Source organism: Rousettus aegyptiacus, unplaced genomic scaffold, assembly GCF_014176215.1.
Source record: "Rousettus aegyptiacus isolate mRouAeg1 unplaced genomic scaffold, mRouAeg1.p scaffold_m13_p_2, whole genome shotgun sequence".
In the NCBI taxonomy this organism is placed as follows: Eukaryota; Metazoa; Chordata; class Mammalia; order Chiroptera; family Pteropodidae; genus Rousettus; species Rousettus aegyptiacus.
The window spans coordinates 47,813,801-47,838,184 of record NW_023416295.1 but is presented as its reverse complement, the minus strand read 5'-3'; the positions used below and the strand labels follow the sequence as shown (position 1 = coordinate 47,838,184).

The following is a 24,384-nucleotide window of genomic DNA, read 5'->3' as shown; positions in this document are numbered from 1 at the left end:
CGTTTTATTTAATAGCAATAGATAATACCGACGCTTTTCTTGACCAGTAGAGAATGGGTGATAATAATATTGGGAAAGAGGGCAGCGAGTGAACTTCACTTCATCAAGGTGGAGCTTTGGTCCAAACTGGTTTGGGCAGGTAAGCACTTTTAGGAAACATCTTTATCACACTACATTGGCAAGTCAAGGGTTCAGGAGGCCTCTGTCTTCCCTCTCTAAAGCGCAAACCGCAAGTAGTTTCCCTGCTAGGTAGGACCAAGCCCGAACCATCCACAGGTTTTTCCTTGGAGCATTCTTGGCATCAGAGATAGCCAGTCCTCTAGGACTGGGGCTCATTGGCTTCGTTAATCGAAGTCACGTACACAACCCCACCCAACTAACCCTCCTTTTCCATTAACCAGGAGTGCGCACCACTGCCGTATTTAGCCTCCCCGCAAATAAGGAAGAGACACGGAAGAGTTAAAAAAAAAAAAGTGGTGGATATGGAATCCTCTGCTATGGCTCTGAACAATTAACTGGATCGGTTGTTCGCGGCCTTGCAAACCGGGATGCCGGGCCAGGCGTGGCCATAGCGCGCAGCTCGAGCTCTAGGGCTGCCACCCTATCCCTGATTCGGGGCGGGTTTCCGAGCGAGGGCCAGCTGCCCACCCCGCCTTGACATCCCCGGCAGGCGGGGAGAAAGCCCCTCCCCCCGGGTGGAGACAGCTCCAAGAAGTAGACGCCCGCGACCAGCTGTGAGGCCAGTACCCCGAGGCAGCCACCGCCTCCCGAGTTCCTGTGGCTGCTGCGACGCGGAGTATGGAGCGCTGATGGCCATGGACGGCTACAGGGGATTTCTGGGGCTGCTGGTGTCGGCGCTGCTCGTCGGCTTCCTATCCGTGATCTTCACCCTCATCTGGGTCCTCCACTACCGGGGGGGACTCGGCTGGGACGGGAGCTCGCTCGAGTTTAACTGGCACCCTGTGCTCGTGGTCACCGGCTTCGTTTTCATCCAGGGCATCGGTACTGGGCACCTCCTGGGAGGCGGCGGGGAGCGGGGCGCGGGGCTGGGGGTCCTGGACCGAGTCTCCACCGAGGGGGACCGACGCGGGCGAGCGGAAGGCGTGAGGGCGGGGCCCGCGGGGGCCGGGGAACAGGGTGCGGAGCTCGCCCCGGGGCCGCGGCGGCAGGAGGGAGGCGCGTGCGCTCCGGCCCGGCCGGGGACCCGCCGAGCGGGGCCGTGGCTGATGCGGGCGAGCGCGGGAGTGGCGGCGCAGGGGTAGAGCGCGGGTGGCCGGGGCTTAGCTGCGAGCCGCGTTGCGCAGGGAGGCTGCGCCCCGCGGCGCCAGGATGAGCGGGCCGGGGCGGGCCGGCCCCACCTGGTTAACACTTTGCAGCGAGTGGCTGGGACACACTTGAGACACTGCAGCGACATCAGAAACGAGAGTCCAAGAGAGATGCCGTGGGGCCCGGCCCGGGGCAGCTCACACGCCGGGGCAAGATCGCTCCCTGAGGACGGAGCCTGCGCTGTCAGGGGCGCGCAGACGCTTTTTAGGCGAGGCCTTTCGGCGTATTTGCTTCTGGACTGCTTCTTAGGAGAGCAAGGCACGGGGGAAATGGAGGGGCGAGACTTTGCCTCTGGTAACTCGCTCAGTCTGGAGTGAAGAGGCTAGAAAGCCGTAGCCCCGGGGGAGTGAAGCATCCGCTCTGGTTTCGTTCCTACTAGAGCGTTAAACTCAGTCGAGCCGCGGAATCTGCCAGGGCTCAGAAGGGTATTTCCCGGCCCCTGCTTGGTCATTGGACAGTATTGAACGCAATTTGTTTTTGTGGCTGCCGTTGGTAAAGTTCCCCTTCGGGACTTCCTCTTGGCGCTGGGCGCTGGACACTAACTCCGAGTGAGAGATGCCCGCAGAGGTGAGGGACTGCTTGGCTTGGCCTGGGACGTCCTAGGGGTTTGTGGCGGTCCAGTTTAGCTGGTGGTGAGCCAGCTCAGGGCCTGCGTTCTCTTGGATGAGGCTGACGTGGAGGAAGTGCTCGGTCAATGGCAGTTTATTTATTTTTGGACGTATAATTGACATACAACATTATATTAGTTTTAAGTGTATAAATAACAATGATTTGATATATATACATACAGTGAAATGATCACCACGATAAATCTAATTAACGTCCATTATCACACATAGTTATAATTTTTTTTCTTCTAATGAGAATTTTAAGATCTAATCTTAGCAACTTTCAAATACATAAGACAGCATCATTAACTATAGCCACTATGCTATACATTACATCCCAGGATTTATTTATTTTATAACTGGAAGTTTGTACTTTTGACCTTCTTTACCCATACCGCTTGCCTATCCCCTCTCCACCCTCTTCTGGCGACCAACAACAAACGGCAGTTTTATTGTCCCGTAGTTCTGCTCACAATGCCCTGGCTGTTTCCTTCGTTCCTTCCACACACCCTTACCCGCCCCCCCCCCCCCCGCCCCGCCCCGCCCCAGAAATCTCTAGCTAGTGGTACAAGTGCCATTTATTTATAACCATTTTCCAAAAAATAAATCAAGACCTTGGCACAGAAAGTATTTTGAAAAAGGTAGAGGTAGAAAACCTCTAGTTTTGCCTCTGTACAGGCTGCCTTTTCTCCACCGATATTTAACTCCATAAACAAGTTAACAAAAGAGCTCTCACCTCATTCCTAAAGAACTGATTTTTGTTTCTGTTTAAAACTCATGCTGCAGCACTTGGCAAGTGTGGCTGGCATTCTCTCACTTTAGGATGCAATGGCAGACTTTGCTAATGCCCAGCCATGGGCTGCAGGCTTCCCTGGTGTGAGATTGGCACTGGGGTGTGAGTTATTTCGTTGTATAAGTCCCAGTTATTTCGCCACTAAACTAAAATTAGAAAGACATATTCAAGTTCCAAAGCTACTGTCGTCAGGAGCACTCTTTCCTTCATGGTGGAGTCCTTAAGTTTGTCCAGAGCTGTCAACACCTTCCGTTTGCTCAAAGTAGTAGGAACAGTTTCTTCACCTCTTCTAACCAAATCTTCAGAGCAGCTCTTAATACCAAGAAACTTTCCAGAGGTTCTGCAATATCTTCTCATAATTGAGGGTGAAGGAAACACAGGTGATATTATTTGTTTCCTGACTTAACAAAGAAGAGACAAAGTCAAAACAATAGCCATGATCTTACCCTCATGAATCACAAGATTTAAGCATAAAAGAACTAGAGTCAGATTGTTTTCTATGTTTGGGGACATTTCTCCCCCTCCAAGTGGTCCTCTCCTGTACACTTGGAGAAATGCTAAATATGCATTTCCTACTATAAAACAAAGTAGAATATAGATAGATAGATAGGTAGGCAGATAGATAGATAGATAGATAGATAGATAGATAGATAGATAGATAGATAGATATAGATAACTTTATAATGGTATGTTGATGGAAAGCTGGTGTCAAACTAGAGACTGTATCTTAGAGAATATGTATTTTCACAGATTCTTGAGTTGATTACACATCAAAGAGCTGAGAAACTTTCTAATAATTTAAATTCAAGTTTGTATTTTCCTCTTCATTGTCCAAAGACTAATTATACACAGGTATTGATTTCTTTTCTCTTTCTTTCTATGTTTCTTTTTAAGTTTATTACAATAGCATGCCCTGCAATAATTTTTCTTTTAAAAAGATTTTAAATGCGTTTCTCACGTATATGAACAGTCACTTTACGATAGCAATACACATAATAAATTGCATGAGATATTCAACACTTTATTATAAAATAGGCTTTGTGTTAGATGATTTGCCCAACTGTAGGTTAATGTAAGTGTTCTGAGTATGTTTAAGATAGGTTAGACTAAGCTCTAATGTTCAGTAGGTTAGGTGCATGTTTAACTTAATGATATATTTGATTTATGATGGGTTTATTGATACATAATCCCACTGTAAGTTGAAGAGCATCTGTATTCATGTTTCCTTTCATTTTCTGGGGAACACAGAAAACTCTTGTTTCAGTCACAAGTTGCTAGCTGTTTGATAGCATTTCCTCCCCTCATGGGCTTCTGAGACCTTTTTCTTCCTTCCCACTGAACCTCAGGAATGGTGTCTAGGCAAGTGCCAAGCCAAAGAAGCAAGAAATATTTAAATTCCACTCTCCAGGCAGTTTTAATAAGTGTTGAGAATAACTTCTTGTTTAAGAATGTGGTTTGATTTGTTAAGGTTACTCTTGTTTCCTAAAGTCCACCATATTTTGGTTATTTATACAGTTTTTTAAAAGCATGTAAACACCTTATGCAAATGCAACATTTTGCAATTATCTTATATTTATACAGAGACCATTTTGAAGCATATTCAACTATCCAGCAGAGCTTCTCTGTAGCCAGGATAGATGCTGAAAACTCCATACCTCATTCATGAGAGCTCCTCAGATTGCTACAAGCTGCCTATTTAGTCATTGAAGCTAGTTTGCTATGGGTTTGCAAGCTTACAAACATTTTGTTTTATCTTCGAAACTATTATGAAATCTTTCAACCATACATAAAATAAACAGATCACTATGTGCTTCGCTACCCAGATTTAACTAATATAAAGATTTTTGCCAACATAAAAATTTATAAGCAAGAACTTAGAGATGGTAGGAATAAAAGATAAGGCAGGATAGTGGAGGGAAGAGATTGGAGGTATAAACCCTAAACTAAAAGAAGAGATAGAAAAACTCTAAAGTAGACCCAGGGACTAAAATTCCATAACTGTCCAGGCCCATTTGGATCAAAAGCAAGCACCTCTCCTCCTTCAGAAGCCCCTAAGGGCTGACTCTTACAGTAATAGGACAATATGTTTTATTGATTACCGCAAATTATAAATAAAAGGTTAAACTGTGCTCTAGTTGTGCTACTACTAGAGAAGGACAGCTGGTGTGCAACCAATTTGAAAAACATTTGAGTAAATATAAAAGGTTTAAAAATCAAGGTTTAACATTCAAAGGGGGTATATTTCAGTTTTATGGAATTTTTAACACATTTCTCTGATACTCATAGGCTTGAGAAGAGTTAAAAAGTCCTCACTAGAAAAATGGTTGTCTTTGAGTCTGTGATAACTTTTTTAAAGGTAAACTTTTTACTAAAGAACCGCATACATGCAGAAAAGTACCTAAATCATAAGTACATGAACATGACTCATGTACCCAGATGAAGAAACAACATTCCAGATACCTGAGAATACCCCCAGAGGAAATATAATACACTCGTAATTCCTCTCAGTAATGAAAACTAGTAACTACTCCTGACTTCTAACATCAAAGATTAGTTTTGATTTTGGAAAATTTTGATATAATATATTCACATTGGGTAGAGAAAGCTATTGTAATTTACTATTCATAATCTGCTTTTCAAGCTAACACATCCTGAGTATTTCCTTTTCTTAGATAGATTTTCAAATTCTCTCATCCCGAAGGAAGGTGCTTGGATGATATGATGATGATGATGATGATGATGAAGATGATGGTGATGATGACAACAGCAGTATTAATTTTAAAACACTAATTGAGATTGAGCAAGCTACTTAACCTTTCTGTGCCTCAGCTTCCTCTTCTGTACAATTGTAATAATAATCATACCTTCCTCATAAAGTTGAGATAAGAATTAAAATTTAAACATTTTAAAGCACTTAGAATGGTACCTACTACCTAGCAAGGACTCAATGTGTGTGTGTGTGTGTGTGTTTGTACGCATGTGTATAATAAAAGAGCTTCAATGTGCCATATATAAATGACACATATCCCCACCATGAATGTGTCATTTATATATGGCACATTGATTTTATTTTACTACTGCCTAATCACACAGATTGCAAAAGGCTCCACTGTGAAGACAAAAGGTCACTAATTCATTGAGTAAAGAGGCATTTACTTTCCCTGAAAGCCAGAGAAGCATGTATATAGGGTGTGCCACTGAGTCATCAAAGGAGAAGAAGCATGAGGAAGTATTTGAGAGACACCAATTTGATTTCCAGACTTTGAACGGTCTGAAGAAAGCACTTCACGTTTATTTATTTAAAAATACTTAAAGGTCACACACACAAAAATATATATAGTGAAATTAAACAAGTTCAGTGAATTATATGCACATCAACTTCCTGTTGGTGATATTGTCCTAGTTCTGTAAGATGTTACTATTGCAGGAAACTGGGTGGAAAGCGTAGAGGATCTCTCTCTGTATCATTTCTTACAACTGCATGTAAATTTAAAGTTATCTCAAAAGAAGAGTAAAAAGAAATACTTATAGATCTACACAGTTTGATCCCAGGGCTATCCTGGGCTCTGAGGATACAAGGAGAAACAGCAAGACTTACTTCCTGCCCTTAGAGAGGATAAAGTAGGGATGAGAAGAGGCTATGCTAGCTTTTAAAAGTATACCTTTTAAGGTGTTGCATTAAATGGTTAAAAAATATTCACTAAATATAGAATTCATTATCTAAAAAGTCTCCATGTCCTCAAGGAAATGTAATGAATCAACATTTATAAGATTCCCATATATGCACTAACATTAGTAAGTAGCAATCCTTCAGAGTTCAGATTAGATAAAAAGAATACTGTCCTAATGGCAAGGGCCGTCAAATGTTAGAATGGAACCACAGAATAGGAAGATTGGCATCTTGTGCTAAAAGCTTTTAAGGGGCTAACTGTACATCTGTCTTCATAGGTTTAGATGTGTTTCTGCCTAAAATGGACTAGATAATTAATTCTTACATTTTTATGATCCTATGAAGTTTTTTCATATATTTTCATATATTTAAATCATATATGAAATTTTTTCACAGCTTATATTATACTTGAATCATAAATGTCTTTTGTGGGAAGAGGATTTTATTTTTCTTGCTGGAATTAAGAAGTGTATATGTACACTGCTGATATATTGGAATTCATCTTCCAAGGAAGCATCTTTGAACTTTTTCAATCTCCTGTACATCTCCACATATCTAAATTTTCTCTGACCTGGACTGGAGGGGTGGGGTGAGGGTGGGTAGGGGCAAGACATTGTCTTAACAACAGAAATTAATGCTGTTTAAGGTGACCATATAATCTATTTTTTTAAACCAGGACACTTAAAAAAAAAGTCATTTCAAAAATCTTTTTGTTGAAGTTTAATCTACGTGCAGAAAAGCGTACATGTAAATATAGAGCCTAATGAGTCTAGGGATGCAACCAGCACCCCGACTGAGAAACAGCAGAGCAGCGGGAGCCTAGAAACCCCTGGCGCGTTGCCTTCCAGTTGCTGTGCCCTTTCCTCACAAGGGCAACCACTCCCGACTTTTTGCCTGTTTTTATACTTCATATAAATTCAATCATACAGTATATATTTATTTATGTATTCTTTCTTGGGATTGACATTATAGGTTGATCCATATTGTTGAGTGAAGTTCTGGTTATAGATCATTTATTCTCTTTGCTGCATGTAGTACATGGTGAGAATATATCACAATTTATTCATTCTATTGCTGATGAGCATTTGAGGGAGTGTCCAAGTTTCGGCCACTATAGATAATGCTGCTAATGATATTGCAGTACATGTCATTTGGTGAATGTATGTATTTCTTTGGGGTATATGCCCAGGAATGAAATTGCTGGACCATAAGGTATGCATAAGTTTAGCTTAAGTAAATACTGCTAGTTTCCCAAAGTGTGCATTCTCACTTAAACTCCCATTAGCAGAACATGAGAGTTTTCATTGCTTCACATCCTCTCAATATTCAGTCCTTTAGCCATTCAGATATGTGGTAGAGATATTCTCATTTGATTTTAATTTGCCTTTTCCTCTTGACTAGTGAAGTTGATATTTTTCTTATGTTTATTAGCTATTTGGATATACTCTGTTGTTTATTTAAAACTTTTTACATATTTGTATAATCCTTAGTCTGCCTTTTTCTTATGAAACTAAAATATTTATACAAAGAAACCAGATTATACGATTAAGAATTTAGTTTTGGATGTATGAATTTTGAGATATTTGGGAGGCATCTATATGGAGATGTCAAGAGGCCATTAGCTTATGTGGGTCTGGAGTTCAGGAGAAAGTTCTGGGCTGGAGATATAAATTTTAGAGTCCCTGCATTTGTAGGTAGCATGTCAATGAAAGAGTGAAAGAGATCACCCACAGAGAGTGCAAAAGAAGAAAAAGTCCTAAGACGGAGCCTGAGGGACTATAAGGTTTGTTCACAAGTTGGGAGTAAGGAGTATGCCAGCAAAAGAGCCCAAGAAGGAACCATTGAGAGACAGGGAAGAGGGGAGAAGCAGAAGCCAAGAGAAAGGGTTTCATGGGAGTGTTCACTGCGTCAAATTGTGTATCTTGTGATGGTTAAACAAACAAAAAAAACTGCATTCTGTTTTCTTTTGTCTCTCTCTAGCCATCATTGTATACAGACTGCCATGGACCTGGAAATGCAGCAAGCTCCTGATGAAATCCATCCATGCAGGGTTAAACACCGTTGCTGCCATTCTTGCAATTATTTCTTTGGTGGCCGCTTTTGATTTCCACAACACCTTGCAAATCCCCAATATGTACAGCCTGCATAGCTGGGTTGGACTAATAGTTGTTATACTCTACATGTTACAGGTCAGTGTCTTATATATTTATGAACAAGATATAAAAAACAATTCAGATACTGTAGATGTTTTCTATACGTTAATAGTCTGTTGGAAATTATCTTCTCATTCTACTACTCTTTGTTTCACTTGTTTACATTACAAATTTTTTCCCCTGAGGGGGCATGGGAACTGCAGCATTCATAATCTATGAACTTGAATGCGAAATTTTAAATATGGGCATACGTATGTAGGGAAATTGCCACTGTATAACATCTAAACTGCTATTGTTGTTAAGGTTTATGTGCTGAATAAACTAGCATAGATGAGAGCTGTAGATTTCTTTTATACATTCTGTCACTTCTGTTTTCTAGGTTTAACTTTACCAGTAAAGAGATGAAATAATATGTTTCTTTGTTAGATTTTGAAGGCTCAGTGTTTATTTTTCCTCTTTCTTCTCTTCACTTACTAAAAACACATACTTTTGAGAGCACTATATTTAAACATAAGTTAATGGAGTGTAATAGGAATTTGGCTTTTCTAGGTCGCTAAAGTAAGGGTGAATTTTAAAAGTCTTTTTGGTGTTAACTACTTTGTTGAAAAATCTTTGTAAACTTTGTTGATGTACTTTCTTTCTTTAGTTAATATAATATGCTTCTAGTGCCTTATTGAGACATCATTGTGAATTTTATTTTTCTGGAGATGTAGGAGAAGTGAGAAACTGGAGTGAATTCACAAAATTACAAGACATATCTTAAAATAGATGAATGTATGACCTCTCCAAAAAAGGACTTATCAGATATTTATTTGTCATTTTTCTTCTTAAAGAAAAGTCTTTTGAATGTTAATCAAACAAAAGTTAGTATCTATATGGACACTAATAATTATTTAAGCTTTCATTACAATGCCTGGAGGTAAAGATTGGGTGCCAGACAGGAGAGAAGCATAGGGGAAACCCTGCATCGAACATCATCTTCCTGATCAAGAAGGAACAAGGCAAAAATCTCAAAGTGGATGGCTGAGCATAGCTCAGACCTCTTGTTTTTAAGGTTGATTTTCCTTAAGTGTTCTTAGCCACTGCCTCACATCTGGGAGGCAGCTTCCTCTGCAGCTACAAGCTGGTGGATCCTCTTCGAGAGTAGGATGGCAACAACATGCTGTCAGTTGCTTTGGGGACACTTAACTTACTGGCATCTCTTTAGGACCTTTCTCAGCTGTCTGTTCTGTTTCCAGTGGTCCATCCCTCTGGCTTTGCTCCACTTTCTTTATGCCACCTCAGAATGCAGAATTCTAGGGCCTGAGAACTGCGTGAAGCATTCTACTCATCTCACATAGTCCTTCAAGTGAGATAGCCCTTACAGATGCTGAGGACGCACACGTTACACTGCTAATGGTAGAGCTGGGACTCAGGCCTCAATCTGGCCAAGTCCTGGGCTTTCCCCACAAAGCATTTAGTTCCATTGTTTCTACAGTGTCCCCACAATTAGCCCGTGTTTGAGTATCCTCCGTGAAGGACCGTGTCTCTGAGGACCAGAATAGAAACCACCTAAAATCTTTCTAGCTACTCTATGAGAGGGTTCTGTGTTTCTGAGTACAATAGTTACAATGGACTAAATAAATGCCTTTACTGAATTAGCTATATGTCAAGGCATTCTTTGAACATCTGGAAAGATGCACTAGAATGTTAATACTGTTGATCTTTAAGGTGGTTGGAGTCCAGTTGATTATTTTTCTTTTTACTTTCTGTATCTTCTAAATACATGAATTTCTTGCATGATGGTGATGGTGATGATGATGATGATGATGATGATGATGATTATAAGAATATGATTTTAAAGCTATTTTTTAATTTTTTAATTTTAATTATTTTGTATTAGCTTCAGGTATATAGTACAATGGTTAGACATTTATATAATTTAAAGAGCGATTCCCCCGATTACTCTGGCACCCCACCTGGCACTACACATACCCATTACAATGATTTTGACTCTATTCCCTATGCTGTACTCTACATCCCCATGGCTGATTTGTAGCTGCTAATTTGTACTTCTTCATTCTTTCTCCCTTTTCACTCAGCCACAAAAAGCTTTCTATACCAGATATGCCTTTTTTATTATTAAATTAATCATTTTAAGGTGGATTTTCTAAAAACTAATTAATACTCTATATCTTAATATTTAAAATTTGGAAATATCTAGGAATTAGCAAAAAAGAGAATACTTACTTTATAATTATGGGTCTTAGCCAAAATGGTTCTCAGAGGAATATAGGCTTAAATACTTTTTTGAGAAAAGAAAACTTAAAACACATAAACTTAGTAATCTCACATTGGGGAGGAGTGGAAATAAAATACTGTCATATAAAGAATTCTAAAAAGGATATTTAGTATAGCATTGTATAGGTAGGAATGTCCAAATAAGGGGATGCTTAAATAATTTGTGGCTATTATACAACTCTTACAGAGACTATAGCTGTATCTTCTGACCAACAGTGAAATCTATGCTATGTATTTCAGTACTAAAAGTACTGGAGATTAATGTGTATAGTAAAATGTCATTTGTAGGATAAAAGGAAAGAAAGAAAGGAAAAGCGCATATATGTGTAGATAACTAAGGTATGGGAGTGGGCAAGATATATTTTAAAATATATCTTGTTTGACTTGAATATGTGACTCTTTCATTTTAAATATAAGTGAGTCACATATGATACATAAAAATCATGTATACAGACCTTTGTTAAACTAAATGAGCAAACAGCATCTCCTCATCACAGGTTGTCAATACTCATGTCATGTTTGGTGCCTTCTATTGTTTCTTTCAGGAACCAGGTAAATGGTTTCCTATTCCTATCCTGGGAAAGATGACTACATTCCAGCTTTGTTTTCTTTGTTGCACAAAAGCTGTTTTGACATTATTTTCATTGCTTCTCCACAGACGTGACAGAACAGACACCTGGCTGTGCTCAGGAAAAAATTAAAGACCATTTCCTTTCTCAGTGGAAAGAAACCAATTCTAAACATGCTTTCTTCACTTTTGATAGAAGTTAAGCTCTGTCCTTATGATTTATAAAGATTCCTGCCTCCATATTCCTAGTTGCAAAAATACACGAACCACAAAAGTATGCTTTGACAGAGACATGTTTCTATCAGATTTCTCAGATTAAGAGTAGAAGGGGAAAGTGTTTTCTCTTTCTTTCTTTTTTTTTCTTCTTTTCTTTTTTTTTTTTTTCTCCCTTTTTGGTTTCTCTTTCTGAGTCAACAAGGCCAGTTCTCTCTTAAGTGGAATTTCTTCAAACTGCCACTAGTGGCTGGAGAAAAGGAAGTCCCACTGGGAGCAAGTGTAACAGCCTACTTGTGGCTTGCTTACACAAACACAACTGCTGTGCACATCAATTGCAAAGTATAATTGCATGCAGGCCATTCATCTTGAGTTTGTGAGGTTAGTTTGCCCTCCCCCCTCAGTACAACTCAAGAAACAAACCTACCACAGAATATGAGGAGCATGGGAGAGATTGTCAAGATCAGATCCTCTCACCTTAATGCTCCTGGGGTTTGGTTTAGCCACTATCTGTAAAATCAGAATATACCTGCCAAATGAAGTAAGTGTCTAGTTCGTTTCAGTAAATAAAGTAAAGAGGGTGGGGGAGGGCAAACAGTAAAATAAGACAAGCAAAAACGTTGAAAGGTGTTCACGTTTCCTCATATGTATCTTTGCATTGTAAATCATTTCAAGTGTAGAATTCTTTTCTATTTGTGAGATTTAGCCTCTTGGGCATTTTTTAAAAATAACAAACTGTATGTATATAGAAGCTATGAATTAAAATAAAATTAATTACCACGACTCCACCATCCAACCTAATTTGGAAAACAAGACCATACCTACCTTAATCCCACATCTCTCTACCTATCCCAGCCCCTAGAGGTAACCATCCTCCTGAAAGTTTTTTTCTCAATCCTTGTTTTTCTTTGTAATTTTACAAAATACTGTGACTCCCTAAACAAGATATTGTTTAGATTTGCTTTATATAATCTTTTGCAACATTTTTTTCACTGTGCTGATTCTACTGTATTGCTTCCTCTAGCCGTATTGCTTCCTCTAGTTCATTGATTGTTTACTTTAGTATTCCATTTATAAATATGCCACATGTTTACTTATCCATTCTGCTGTTAGGCATTTGGGCTATTTCAGTTATTTTCTGTTACAAACGAAGCAGCATTGGACATTCATATGCACTTCTCTTGGGTCTCATATACAAAGGTTTCTCTGGGCATATACCTAGGAATGAAATTATACGCTCATCCTAAAAAAAAAAAAATGCTAAATTGTTTTCCAAAGTAATTGACCCTCATTATGTTCCTGCCAGCAGTGTATAAGAGTTTCCGTGTAGCACATCCTTGCCAACATGCATCCTCTTCAGACTTTTCAATTATTGCCAAACTACTTGGTATAAAATATTTTCTTGTGGTTTTGTTTATCTCTCTGATTATTCATGTTTCTCTTCTAAGAAACACCTGTTTCTGTCTTTTGTCCATTTAAAAAATGAGTTTTTCTTTCCCTTATAGATTTGAAGTTCTGTGTTAAATTCTTTTTTCATTTTTATATATTGCATATATCTTCCAGTTTGAAGCCTGTACTTTTTTCTTTTCTTAGTATTTTCACAAATTCTCAATTTTAATAACACAAATTAATCATGTTTTCTTTTAAGGTTATTATGTTTTGTTTTGTTTCATTTCGTTAACGTGCTTAGAAACCCTTGAGATCAATACAAAGTGGATTCTCAGATTTTGCTCCAGACCTGCTGAATTAGCAACTCTGGATTGGGGCCCAGATTTGTGCTTTCACAGGCCCTCCAGGTGATTCAGATGCATGCTATTGTCTGAGAACCAATGATTCTCAAAGCGTATCTTTTTCTCTTTTGTGCATGTATCTAAATCACCTGGAGAGCCTATGAAAGCACGAATTGCTGGCCGTGCCCCAAAGTTGCTGATTCATCAGGTCTGGAGCAAAATCTGAGAATCTGCTGGGTTGGGAAGGATTTCATAAACAGGACTTGGAGTCAGTGTGACCTCAGTTTGAATAGGGTTTATCCATTGTAGCTGGTGGCCTTGGACAAATCACCAAATTTTTCTGGCCTTAGTTTGCTCACCTATAAATTAAGGTTTTTGATACATCCTTCACAACACTAAGAATCAAAGCTATATAATACATGGAAAGGCTCAGCCTAGGCTTAGGATATTGAAATAATGCAGCTTAGCTGTTGTTATTAGAAGTGTAAATCCTTTATGACCCAAAGATGGCATCTTTCATTTCTACTATAAATTGTAGACACTTTCATGGTTGAGAACATGCATTTTATGTCAGTGAAATTTTATTACAAATCCATCCATTTCTTAAACAGAGGTAATTTATGTGTTGGATACCTTGCTAGGCTGCAAGGGATACATAGTTTCACAGGACAAACATGGGCCCAAAGAGACGTGCTGTCTGCCCTCATGAAGCTTACTGGAGAAGATACAGGAGAAGAGAGGTCACTGAGTGTTTGGCAGCCAGGGTGGGCATGGAGTGTTCTGGGAGAGCTCTCATATGGTAGAGGGAATAAAAACAGACCAAGAATTGAAACTATGAGCTTGCTGGTGAAATGGGAGAAAGTATTCTAGGTGGATGGAAATAGTATGTAGATGAAAGTTTGCAATATTTGAGGAGCAAGAAGGAGGTCAGGCTGCCCAGAGTGTGGTGTGGAAGATGAACTGGAGGCTGGACAGGAGTAACGCAGGACATGGCGAATTCCCCCAAGTGGGGACTCAAGTCCTACATTGAGAGAGAACAGGGTCCTTGACTGCGTACAGGAAAGAATTCAAGTGCACACCAGAGTTAGAGAAGGAATAATGCTCCACAGACAGCATGGTCTCCTCTGAAAAATATGGAATGACAGACAGGGAATAGGAGGGACCCCAAGTGTTAAGGAATTAAGTTGATATGTCATCCTTAGTTTCTTTGAATTACTGTTTAAAGGCTTTGTTTATCTGTTTTCCTTTTATGCTTTGAATATTCAGCATGAAAGGTATGGGTATGCAGCAGTTAAAGGAATGCTAGAAATCCTGGCCTTTGTTCTATAGGTTCCCCATGGTCTGGCCATAGGAAATAAATGGTTGGGTTTATTTTGTTTAAGGTAAGATTTAAAGATTGTTTTTCTTTCAGGGTGTGGGTAAATGGTTCGTTAGTAATCCTTGCAGGAATCTTCCTTTGTTCTGTAAGTTTCCGTGGTCTGGTAGCACATTTTAGACTCTGAATACAATTGATTCAGTATCTAGTTCCCATACCTCTTCCCTCTATCAAGAGCAAATATAGGGAGATTAGCTCGAAGGTGTTTACAAAGGTTTAGATGAGAAATACTGGAGTAGCAGTAGCAATGGGGAAAGTGGATAGTTTCTAAATATATTTAGGGGATAGAATTAATGAGATTTGGAAAGTCAGTGATATACAGGATGAGAGGAAGAGTCACTTGCAGGCTTGAGAGAGAAAACCTTAAAGGGGGAGAAGAGGGCTCAAGAAGTATCAAATGCTACTGAAAAGCCAAGGAAAATAAGGTCTCAAAACTGCCCATTGGATTTAGTAATCTGAAAGTCACTCATGACTCTAGAGAGCTGTTTCCCTGCAGGGTGGAAGCCAGATTTCAATAGATTGAAGAAGGAGTGGAAGGTGAGAAAATAGACAATCAAGAGGTTTGGGTTAGAAGGAAAAGAGAGAGGTGTAATTGGACAGGGATGCAGTAAAAGCAGGTATTGGGGTTCTTTTTTCTTTTCTTTTCTTTCTTTCTTTCTTTCTTTTTTTTTTTTTGCTTCTTTTCTTTGTTAAATGAAAATGAGACTTGGAGGCATGTTAAAATGCTCACTGGATGACACCAGTAGAGGAGAGGTTGTGCATAGTAGAAAGATGCAATAATCTATAATTAGGTTTTTAGGAAGCAGGTTGTAGAGCACAGCTAGAAAACTGAACACTAACCCTATTATAACTCTATTATAATTGAAGAAAGGAAGGAGTTGTTGGCTTGGGATGATTTTTTTGGTTTGGTGGAAGAAAATTGAGACTCTTCTATGAAGCTGCCTGGTTTTTTTTCATTAAGTAATAGTAAAATCATTTGCCAATAGTGAGGAGGCACACAGGACAGTCATAAGTTTGAGGCTGGGGGAGCCTGGAAGAGCAGTTGACAAATCGGACAATAGAAGGATTATTGAGCAACACAGAAGTACTCATAACAGTGAGCATCATAATAATGAATTTATAGTGATGCTAGTTTCCTTAACTATGTGATTTGCTCCAGGAGTACCTCACAGATCAGGGGTAGACCTGAAGATGGCTGAGCCAGGGTTGGGGTATTGCCTTGTGGATGTGGAGAAAGACAGGGCAGAAAGTGGATGTGGGTTATTGACAGGAGACTTTGTGTCCAATTTGAACATCTGTCATCCCTCTTTATAAAAAACTATGGACAAAGTCTAGTTGGTACTCATAAGAATTTTTTTTTTTTTATCTCTGGAAGAAAAGTGCTGTTATGTTTAAAGAATGCAACATGGAAATGACCTAAGACTGAGATTCTCAAAGTGTGGTGCTTGCAACAGCGGCATTTGCATCACTAGGGAAATTAGAAATACAGGTTCTCAGGTTCCACTCCAGACCTACTGAATCAAACCCTGGGCATAGGCCCTAGCAATATATGCTTTAAATGAAGGAATGAGTGAGTATATAAAATAGAAGAAAGGTGAAGAGGAGCTAAAAGGAGCCTTCTTATAATCTGTAAATCACTTGGTCATTCATTAAATCTACTTATACGCTTCAAAAAAAAAGCAGATCATTTCAAATACAAAAGCTAGTTAAGCACTTATTTTCTGAGCTCATTAATGATTTTTGCAAATAAAAGCTTTTGTTATGTCTAAAAGTTTACACATATCTTTTAAAAAAACTATTTTAGAAAGTGAGGTAAAACTGGTATAGCAAAATACACTTTTACCTTTAAAGGATAGTAATAGTTAACTAAGAAAAGCCCAGGTATTTAAGACAGTAATTTTAAAAGTAAATCTCTATTGTCTGATTCTAATTATAAAAGTAATAGATATTAATTTTAAAAATTATAAAATACAGAAAATATAAAGAAAAAAACAAAAATCACTGATAAGGCCATAATCTAGAGATATCATATTGTGGTTTATTTCCTTTACCCTTCTATTATGCCTATATATGTATGCATATATATTTAATTTTAAGCATAATTAGTATCATACTACATTTTCACTTTCACATCCAGATACCTTTTCATGAGATTTTTTTTCTTTAGCTCTGCTAAGGACTACATTGTGGTGAAGAACAGCTTTCTGTATTTGACTGTTCTCAAACATGGGAACACTTTGCACATAGTTAGCACATAGTAAGTATCTGCAGACTTAAGATGATGAACGATTCCACTGCCTTCTCTTTTAGGGGATTTTCCAAACTGCAGTTAACCCATATCTTTGACGTAATGTGACTGAATCAAAAGCAGTGGTCTTCAAACGTCGACATGCATAAGAATCACCTTGACATTCTGTTAAAATACAGCTTCCTGGGCCCTGCTTCCAGAAATTCTGGTTTAGCAGATCTGGATGTGGCCCAGGGTTATCTTTAAATAAACACCTGAAGTGTTTCTGATGCATGTTTTCTATGAACAACATTTCAAGAACCACTGACTTAAAGGCACAAAAGGATTTTGTAATTTCGGTCCACTGTATTTAAGTTACTATATCCACATGTCAGATGGTAAGGGTAAGGTGGTTAAAGGATATAAAGAATGAATACTACAAATTATAAGTTGGCATAATTTGGAACATTTTAAAGTTAAGCATTCTATAACTGTAGTTTTCTTTTGTTGAAAAAAAAGTTTTAATGGTGAAAGTAAGATTTAAGGAAGTTACATTGCCCTGGGGTAAGTTTTAATGGTGAAAGTAAGATTTAAGGACGTTTTAATGGTGAAAGTAAGATTTAAGGAAGTTACATTGCCCTGGGGTAAGTAAATTTCATATGTTCCACTTGCTTAGATCATTGAATCCTTGGATTACAAGAGACACACTTAATAAATAGGTACCTGAAAAAAAAAAGTTCCATTAAATTCAATAATTCAATGGCCACTAAGTTATCTTTATTTTCTTAAGGTAAAAGGAATACTTAATAGGCAGGAGGTATAGGGCAACAAAATAAAACTTGATAAATACTGAAAGAAATTAAAAAAAAAAACAGTAAAATTCTTAGGAATGAAAAGAGGAAGGAGAACAGGAAAATGTAAATATATATATATATATCTGTGGGCAAGTCACAGACAAGATATAATGACTTATCACAGAAATATATTCATGCTAAATCCTTGGTAGTCACTTACCTGACCCACATTTTTGCAGAGAAAGCACAGCCTGTGTGTCAGGAAAAGTTCACTGAAGGAGAATTAGGAACATTATGAGCTACCAAGGGGGGACCCTTTGTACCATTTCTAATATATTTGGGGATTTGTGGTATTAAGTGGGCAATACAATATGCGAACCAGCCTATCAAACTCACTTTTGATTACTCCCCATTCATTACCTTTGCTTATCAGCTGATTCTAGGTGTGTTTTAGGCTCTCAGACCCCGCTATGTTTCTGATAAGTCCCTTGATCTCAACCAGGAAAGATGAACAGTGATGTTACCCATTATCCTCTCTTCCCTTAGGGTGGTGGATCTTAAATAAGTACCTGAAAAAAAATGCTCCTTTAAACTCAATAACTCAACTCAGTAGTAACTCACTAAGTCATCTTTATTTTCTTGAGAAGAAGGGACTATTTAACGGGAAGGGGTTGTGGGGCAACAACAACAAAAAAAATGAAAATATGAATCTTTCAGTTTACATAGGAATCTTTCTGGCTTCTCTGCAGAGAAGTATTCTACTAGGGATTGAATTATCAAGGACATGGAGATAACTTTTCTGCAGAACTCATTCCTTCCTCATAAAATTGTCAACTTTTTTTCCACATAGTTTTTTAGGCTGACCTGACTGAATGGGTCCCATTGTATTTGGTTTTTATGACTTAAAAATCTTTTACATCTCTTCCTACTTTCAACCTTAAGGAAAATGTTGTTGTTGTTTTTTAAGTCAGTACTAAACTGCACACTGCATCCTTTTTAGTGATAGCAAAAAACTGGAAACAGGACCCTCCATAAATAGACAATTGAATAAATTGTGTTACATTCTTAAAATGGAATACTAACTATTGAAAAGGATAAACTAGATAGGGATGTGTTGATATGAAAAGATCTCCAAGTTCTACTATTAAGGGAAAAGATGCAACACGCAGAACAGATATGTATGGTAAGATCCCATTTATACTTAAAGGAAAACTCTCTCTCCTATGCACAAACACCCACGTTTATATGGGCTTAGAAATTTCCTGGAAGGATACTTGAGAAAGTGATGAGAGGCGTTATCTTCGAGTAGTGGAACTAGAGTGAGGAAACTTACTTTTCATTTTATGCCCTTGGTTCTGTATGAAATGTTTTCTCATTTGCACATATTTCTTTTAAAATAATCATTTTTAAATTACCGTAGTTAAAACTTAAATGATAACCTTTGTACTTTTTGATATTTAGCTTCTCCTAGGTTTTTCCGTCTTTCTGCTTCCTTTTGCTCCACTGTCTCTCCGAGCATTCCTCATGCCCATACACGTCTATTCCGGACTTTTCATCTTTGGAACAGTGATTGCAACAGTACTTATGGGAGTGACTGAGAAACTGATATTTTCCCTGTAAGTTACATAGTTTTCCTAACTGTAATATTTAAGCTATAAAATGTTAAATACTTGTTCATTGGAATATGGTAATAAAAATATAACAAAATTTTTTAAATGTTAAGAATTAAAAACTTTAAACATTCTTTAAAAATTATTATACATGTACTATAACATTACTAAATGCTTGGAGGACTAAAAGTCCAACAAATTGTACTACTCTTAAAACAATTATTGAAGTTATGCATGCCCTTTGATGTGCATGTTTTATTAATTGTAATTATGGTGTATATACATTTTGTATAATCTTGTTTTCAATTTTTAAGTGATATAGGTGTTTCAGATGCTATATTATTTTCATACTAATGATTTTTAACAATTTTGTGCTATCTCATTGGATGAATTATAACATGAATTTCTGTCTGATATCAAGCTTTAAAGGAATTTACATTGAATTTGTACCAGTGTGCATTTTGAGAAAATAAATTCAGGATTGTTTGACATGACCTTATATGTAATTGAACACTCTTTTTTTCTTTTTTTTTAAATAGGCAAAATCCTGCCTACAGTACCTTACCACCTGAAGGTATTTTCACAAATACCCTTGGCCTTCTGGTTCTGCTGTTTGGGGGCCTCATTTTTTGGATAGTCACCAGACCACAGTGGAAGCGTCCTAAGGAACCAAATTCTATCCTTCTTCAGCCAAACAGAAGCAATCCAGAGGGAGTGGAAGGCTCCATGGCAATAAACTTTGGCAACGTGGACAAATCAGATTCAGACTTAAACAATGAAGCCGCAGCAAGGAAAAGAAACATCACCGTTGATGAAGCCGGTCAGAGATCCACCATGTAAAATGCTGTAGAGGTGGAGCCATGTAACTTCACTTTTAAACATTAGCTTTACGGTTTAGCTTCTCCTATTTAGCTATATAAGATAATTGAGCTCCACAGATTCAATATTTGTTTTAATCATAAAGTGGAATTTCTTGAAAGAGTTTGTACTGATGGAGGCCTATGAATTTAGCTCATTTGGAAAGGAGATGGTTGATGTAAATGAGAGCGACTATAAATTGTGGTTATGTTACCTCCTGATGAGCACCAAAGCATTTAGCATAGTGCCTTGCGTAGAACAGATGCTCAAAATGTGCTTATTGGTTGGAAAATTTGATAAACTGGCAGCCCTGGAAGTTTTTCTAAAACTTAATCCCAATCTTCTCTGGGGTCTGGTGTACTTTATGATCCAAATTCCAAACCTAATTAGAAGGAGAATATGTCTGAGTTATTATTAAGCAGCATGAACTGCTCTACAAACCTTGGAGAGCACTTCTTCTCAAGTTTCTGTTTCTACCATTTAAAAGGTACTTGCATTGCCCTTAGTATGTGCCAGACGCTATTCTAAGCACTTTATGAATATGAGCTAATGCAATCCCCAGACAAACCTTAGGAGGCAGGTACTATTATTATCTCCAGATAAGAACTGTGAAGTTTGCAGAGGTTAATAACTTGCCCCAGCTTACAAGTGGGGGAACTGAGATTCAAAACCTGGCAGTCTGGCTACTCAGTCCATGATTCTAACTACTTCACTACACGCTTTTTTTTTTTTTCTGTTTTACGTTAATTTACACCACTTTGACCACCCCTGAATAAATTTCACTTGCTGGAGTGCAGTAGAGTTGTTAAAGTTTACCTTCTGCCTCTCTTTCCCAAGGCAAATTCCTCAAACTGCCAAGGAAAAGGGCCCGCCCCTGCCTGGGAAGAGTATATTATGGGCACCCGTCCACTGCCAGCAAGCCATGCCTACCTTGATGCCTCTTTGTTCTTAAAATTGTGCCTTGGTGACAAAGAAGGCTGTGGGAAAGAACATCTGTGGCTTTCAAGATTAATCAAGATTACGATTTCAAAATTCTGAGTTTTATTCTTCAGGATCTTAGCTGCTGAACAATTCTGGGTTTTAGGATAGGAGAGAATTGCCTCATGGTTGGCCCTTCCTGGGGCAGTAGCTAGGGTCCTTCCAGATGTGGGTGGAATTTTAGGAAATATCTTGAGCTTTGGATTCTCAGTAGTGAACTGAGACCCAGAGGTGACAACTTTCATGCATAGAGACCTCTGACTTAAATTAAAATCCAGAGTAGCACCTATGCTGAAATGATGCTTTTCATTTGGGAGTTGATTTTTGGTTTCCCTGCAGTTTTTAACTGGAGCATTTTAATATGGATAAAAACCTTACGGTTTACACTAAAGTGCACTTGACATTTTTGGTGCTTATTGGATTTCCTTTTTGGATACCTGGTAATCACTTCCATAGATTAACTATGAAATACACTCCATCACATCCCTTAAGCTTCATGTTTAATCATTCAACATGGCATCACCAAACACTGTTTTCTTCTTATATAATTCTATTTCCAAAATTGGTAATAGTGTTAGAAATACTGCTAGTGCCTGGCTCAGTGCCTGGCACATAGGAGGCACAATTAAATTTAATATGAGTAGAGCATGCTACATACAATTTTGATGCTAAGTAGAAGTAATTGCATTGTCACACACAAACATATTTTGATAAATGGATGTTTCATTACATGGAGGTGCGCAAAATTTCAGGAGTTTTTTGAGGGGAGAGGTCAGTGACAGCCTCAAGAATTGAAGCTGCCATTCCATTTTATATAGGCCAAGAAAGAGGTTATTAATGAAAAGTTAATTATGGATTTGGTGCTGGAATATTCTGCTCCATTGCAACGTAATTGAGCACCTCCTCCTCTCGGCCCTTTATTTTATCTTTCTTGTGGGCTAATGTCGGGGTAATCTTACAGATATTATAGGAACTTCTTTCTTTCTCAGCCTTTATGAAAACAATGCATAGTAAAATATATCTAGAAAAGCTTTCTGTCTGAGACTCTTCTTTTAATGGGCTTTTAATTCTAATGATAATTGTACCCTTATCTTTCAAAAGCTGATATTTCCTACCCAAAGCATTTTCCCCAGAAATATCTCATTAAAAAGCTCACAGAAAGAATAGGGGAGAAGAAAGCCTTCGGTATCAATTCCAAAACAGTGATTGAAATCTCCACAAGTAATTATAGCTTATATCACCTGCAGAGATAATCTGGCTTGGCTTACCCCATAATCTAATTTTAGAAAAGAAATAGCTTCTTTTAACACTCGTCTACAGCAACACTGAAGCCTTTCTCTCGAAGGGTTTATTGAGAAACTAAAATGAATAAACTTTTTGATGTAATGTTATCAAAAATGTACAGCTTCCTGTGCTCCTTGTGTTAAACTGAATCTGCCCTTCAGAGTGCTTTCTTTTCTTTCCTTGTGTAGTTTCACTTAAGCTGTGATGGTTGTAAACAGCATCTCAGACCTTACAATCAAATGACAAAGAAGGCAATTGCACTTTTTAAGGGATAATGACAAGTGGTTTCTGTTTTCTAAAGGACCAAAAAAAAGAGGATGTCTTGTTTCTAATTAGGCTCTTTTCCCTGCTAAGTTGGAAATTTCAATGCAATACTGGTTGACCGCAACTGCCAAATCTAAAAGCTCAAAGAAGTAGAGCTTTATGCTAATTTTATTGCAATAGGAATTTTTATCTTGACATGTCCTTTTTTAGATAATTCCATCAGAAAACTGTAACTTCTATGTCTTACAGCTATACATAGGAAAGTATAGAAGAAAGAAAACTATTATTCTTTATCACCTACAAAGTACCTGAAAACTTTTAGTGGAAAATATTTCTATGTCCAAATCTGTATTTTTACCTTACCACATTTATGGAAAAATATTAAATTGCTTGATATTTTATAATTTTGTAGAAAAATACGCATCTATTTTTTTCTTGATTTGTTTTTATATAGTAATAAAAGTTATTTTGGAAGCTATTTGTGTGTGTTATCAGTTTCTTTGGGCTAAAAGGTGTTCTGAATGTCTCTTTCCCATGGAAATTGTTTTAAGTTTTTTAATCAAAAATGCTATCAGATTTCTCTCTAAAGTATAATCAGAGTACCATACCTTTTATATTGCTAGAAGGATTAGAGGACTGTTTCAGAACTGTCATGATGTTCTCCACACAGGATCTGAACTGGAGCCATACTCTGTAGTGCAGAAGGCAGCCATAGACATAGGCAACCCTAGCAGGTGCAGTTTAAGTCAGAAGAGCATGGAAGAAGAACCTCGTAAAAGTGCTGGTTATTACAGAACTCTGCCTTAATAGTAGCTTGTCCTTGAGAAAGTACATAATTCGTAATGAGCAAACTGTTGAGATTTTTCCCCCAAGTAAGAAAAAGGATTATTAGCATCTAAATAGTACCAGTATTCATCCAATCTTAATTCAACTGCTCATTTAGGCTTTCTTCAACTACTTTACGTCTCCTCAGAAATGTTAATGGTATTTTATGTTGTGTACCTTCAATAATATCATAATACTATATGTCCTTTTCTTCCATAGAGCTTTATAATACTGTATGTGATTTGAATTTTTATGATACATTATATTTTGTCGCTAATTTATATAAGTAATCTCAGGGGTGCTGTATTTCATTTCAGATTGATCTTAACTGACAAGTACTTCTGACACTTTATAAATATACGGCTCAAGTACATTGCCATATAATTTTACATATATTAGCTCATTTAATTAAATTTGCAGTCGTACTAGTGCCCTGGACCCTCTGAGGCAGCTCTGTTTTACTGACTACGTATTACCTACATCTCAGCCACACCCAATTGGATGAGGGCGGGAGAGAACATGTTGCACCCATACAGCCTTACTTTTACCATAGCTGTCCAACACACTATAAAATGGCCTGGCATGAAAAGAGAATGTCTTCTAACTTCACTTCAGATTGAGGAATGAGGATTTCCGAGGAATTTGGTTCTTCCCTTTCCAGGAACTTGAACTGAGAAATACTTCGAGAATGAGTTAATGAGAACAGAGGCTAAACGAATGCTTAGCAACAGGAGCCATGAGGGAGAGTCCAGACCAGGAATCAGGCAATTATCTCTAAAGAGCCAAATAGGTTTTATGGACCACAAAGCTTCTGTTGTAACTACTCAA

At 38.0% G+C, this 24,384-nt stretch overlaps 1 protein-coding gene and 1 long non-coding RNA gene across 3 annotated transcripts in view; one reads left to right on the top strand and one right to left on the bottom strand.

Annotated features, from left to right (window-relative positions):
- Positions 1-686: 686 nt before the first annotated feature.
- Positions 687-23,190, top strand: LOC107499569 (cytochrome b reductase 1). The gene is made up of 4 exons (XM_016123880.2): positions 687-1,002; positions 8,378-8,586; positions 19,199-19,353; positions 19,887-23,190. The coding sequence occupies exons 1-4, from the start codon at positions 810-812 to the stop codon at positions 20,185-20,187; spliced, it is 858 nt and encodes a 285-aa protein (XP_015979366.2). The 5' UTR covers positions 687-809; the 3' UTR covers positions 20,188-23,190.
- Positions 2,487-24,384, bottom strand: part of LOC107499570 — a 99,434-nt gene continuing 77,536 nt past the window's right edge. For both annotated transcript variants that reach the window (XR_001594307.2, XR_004955541.1), the window contains exon 4: positions 2,487-3,128. This is a non-coding gene — a long non-coding RNA (uncharacterized LOC107499570). The remainder of the gene's footprint in view (positions 3,129-24,384) is intronic.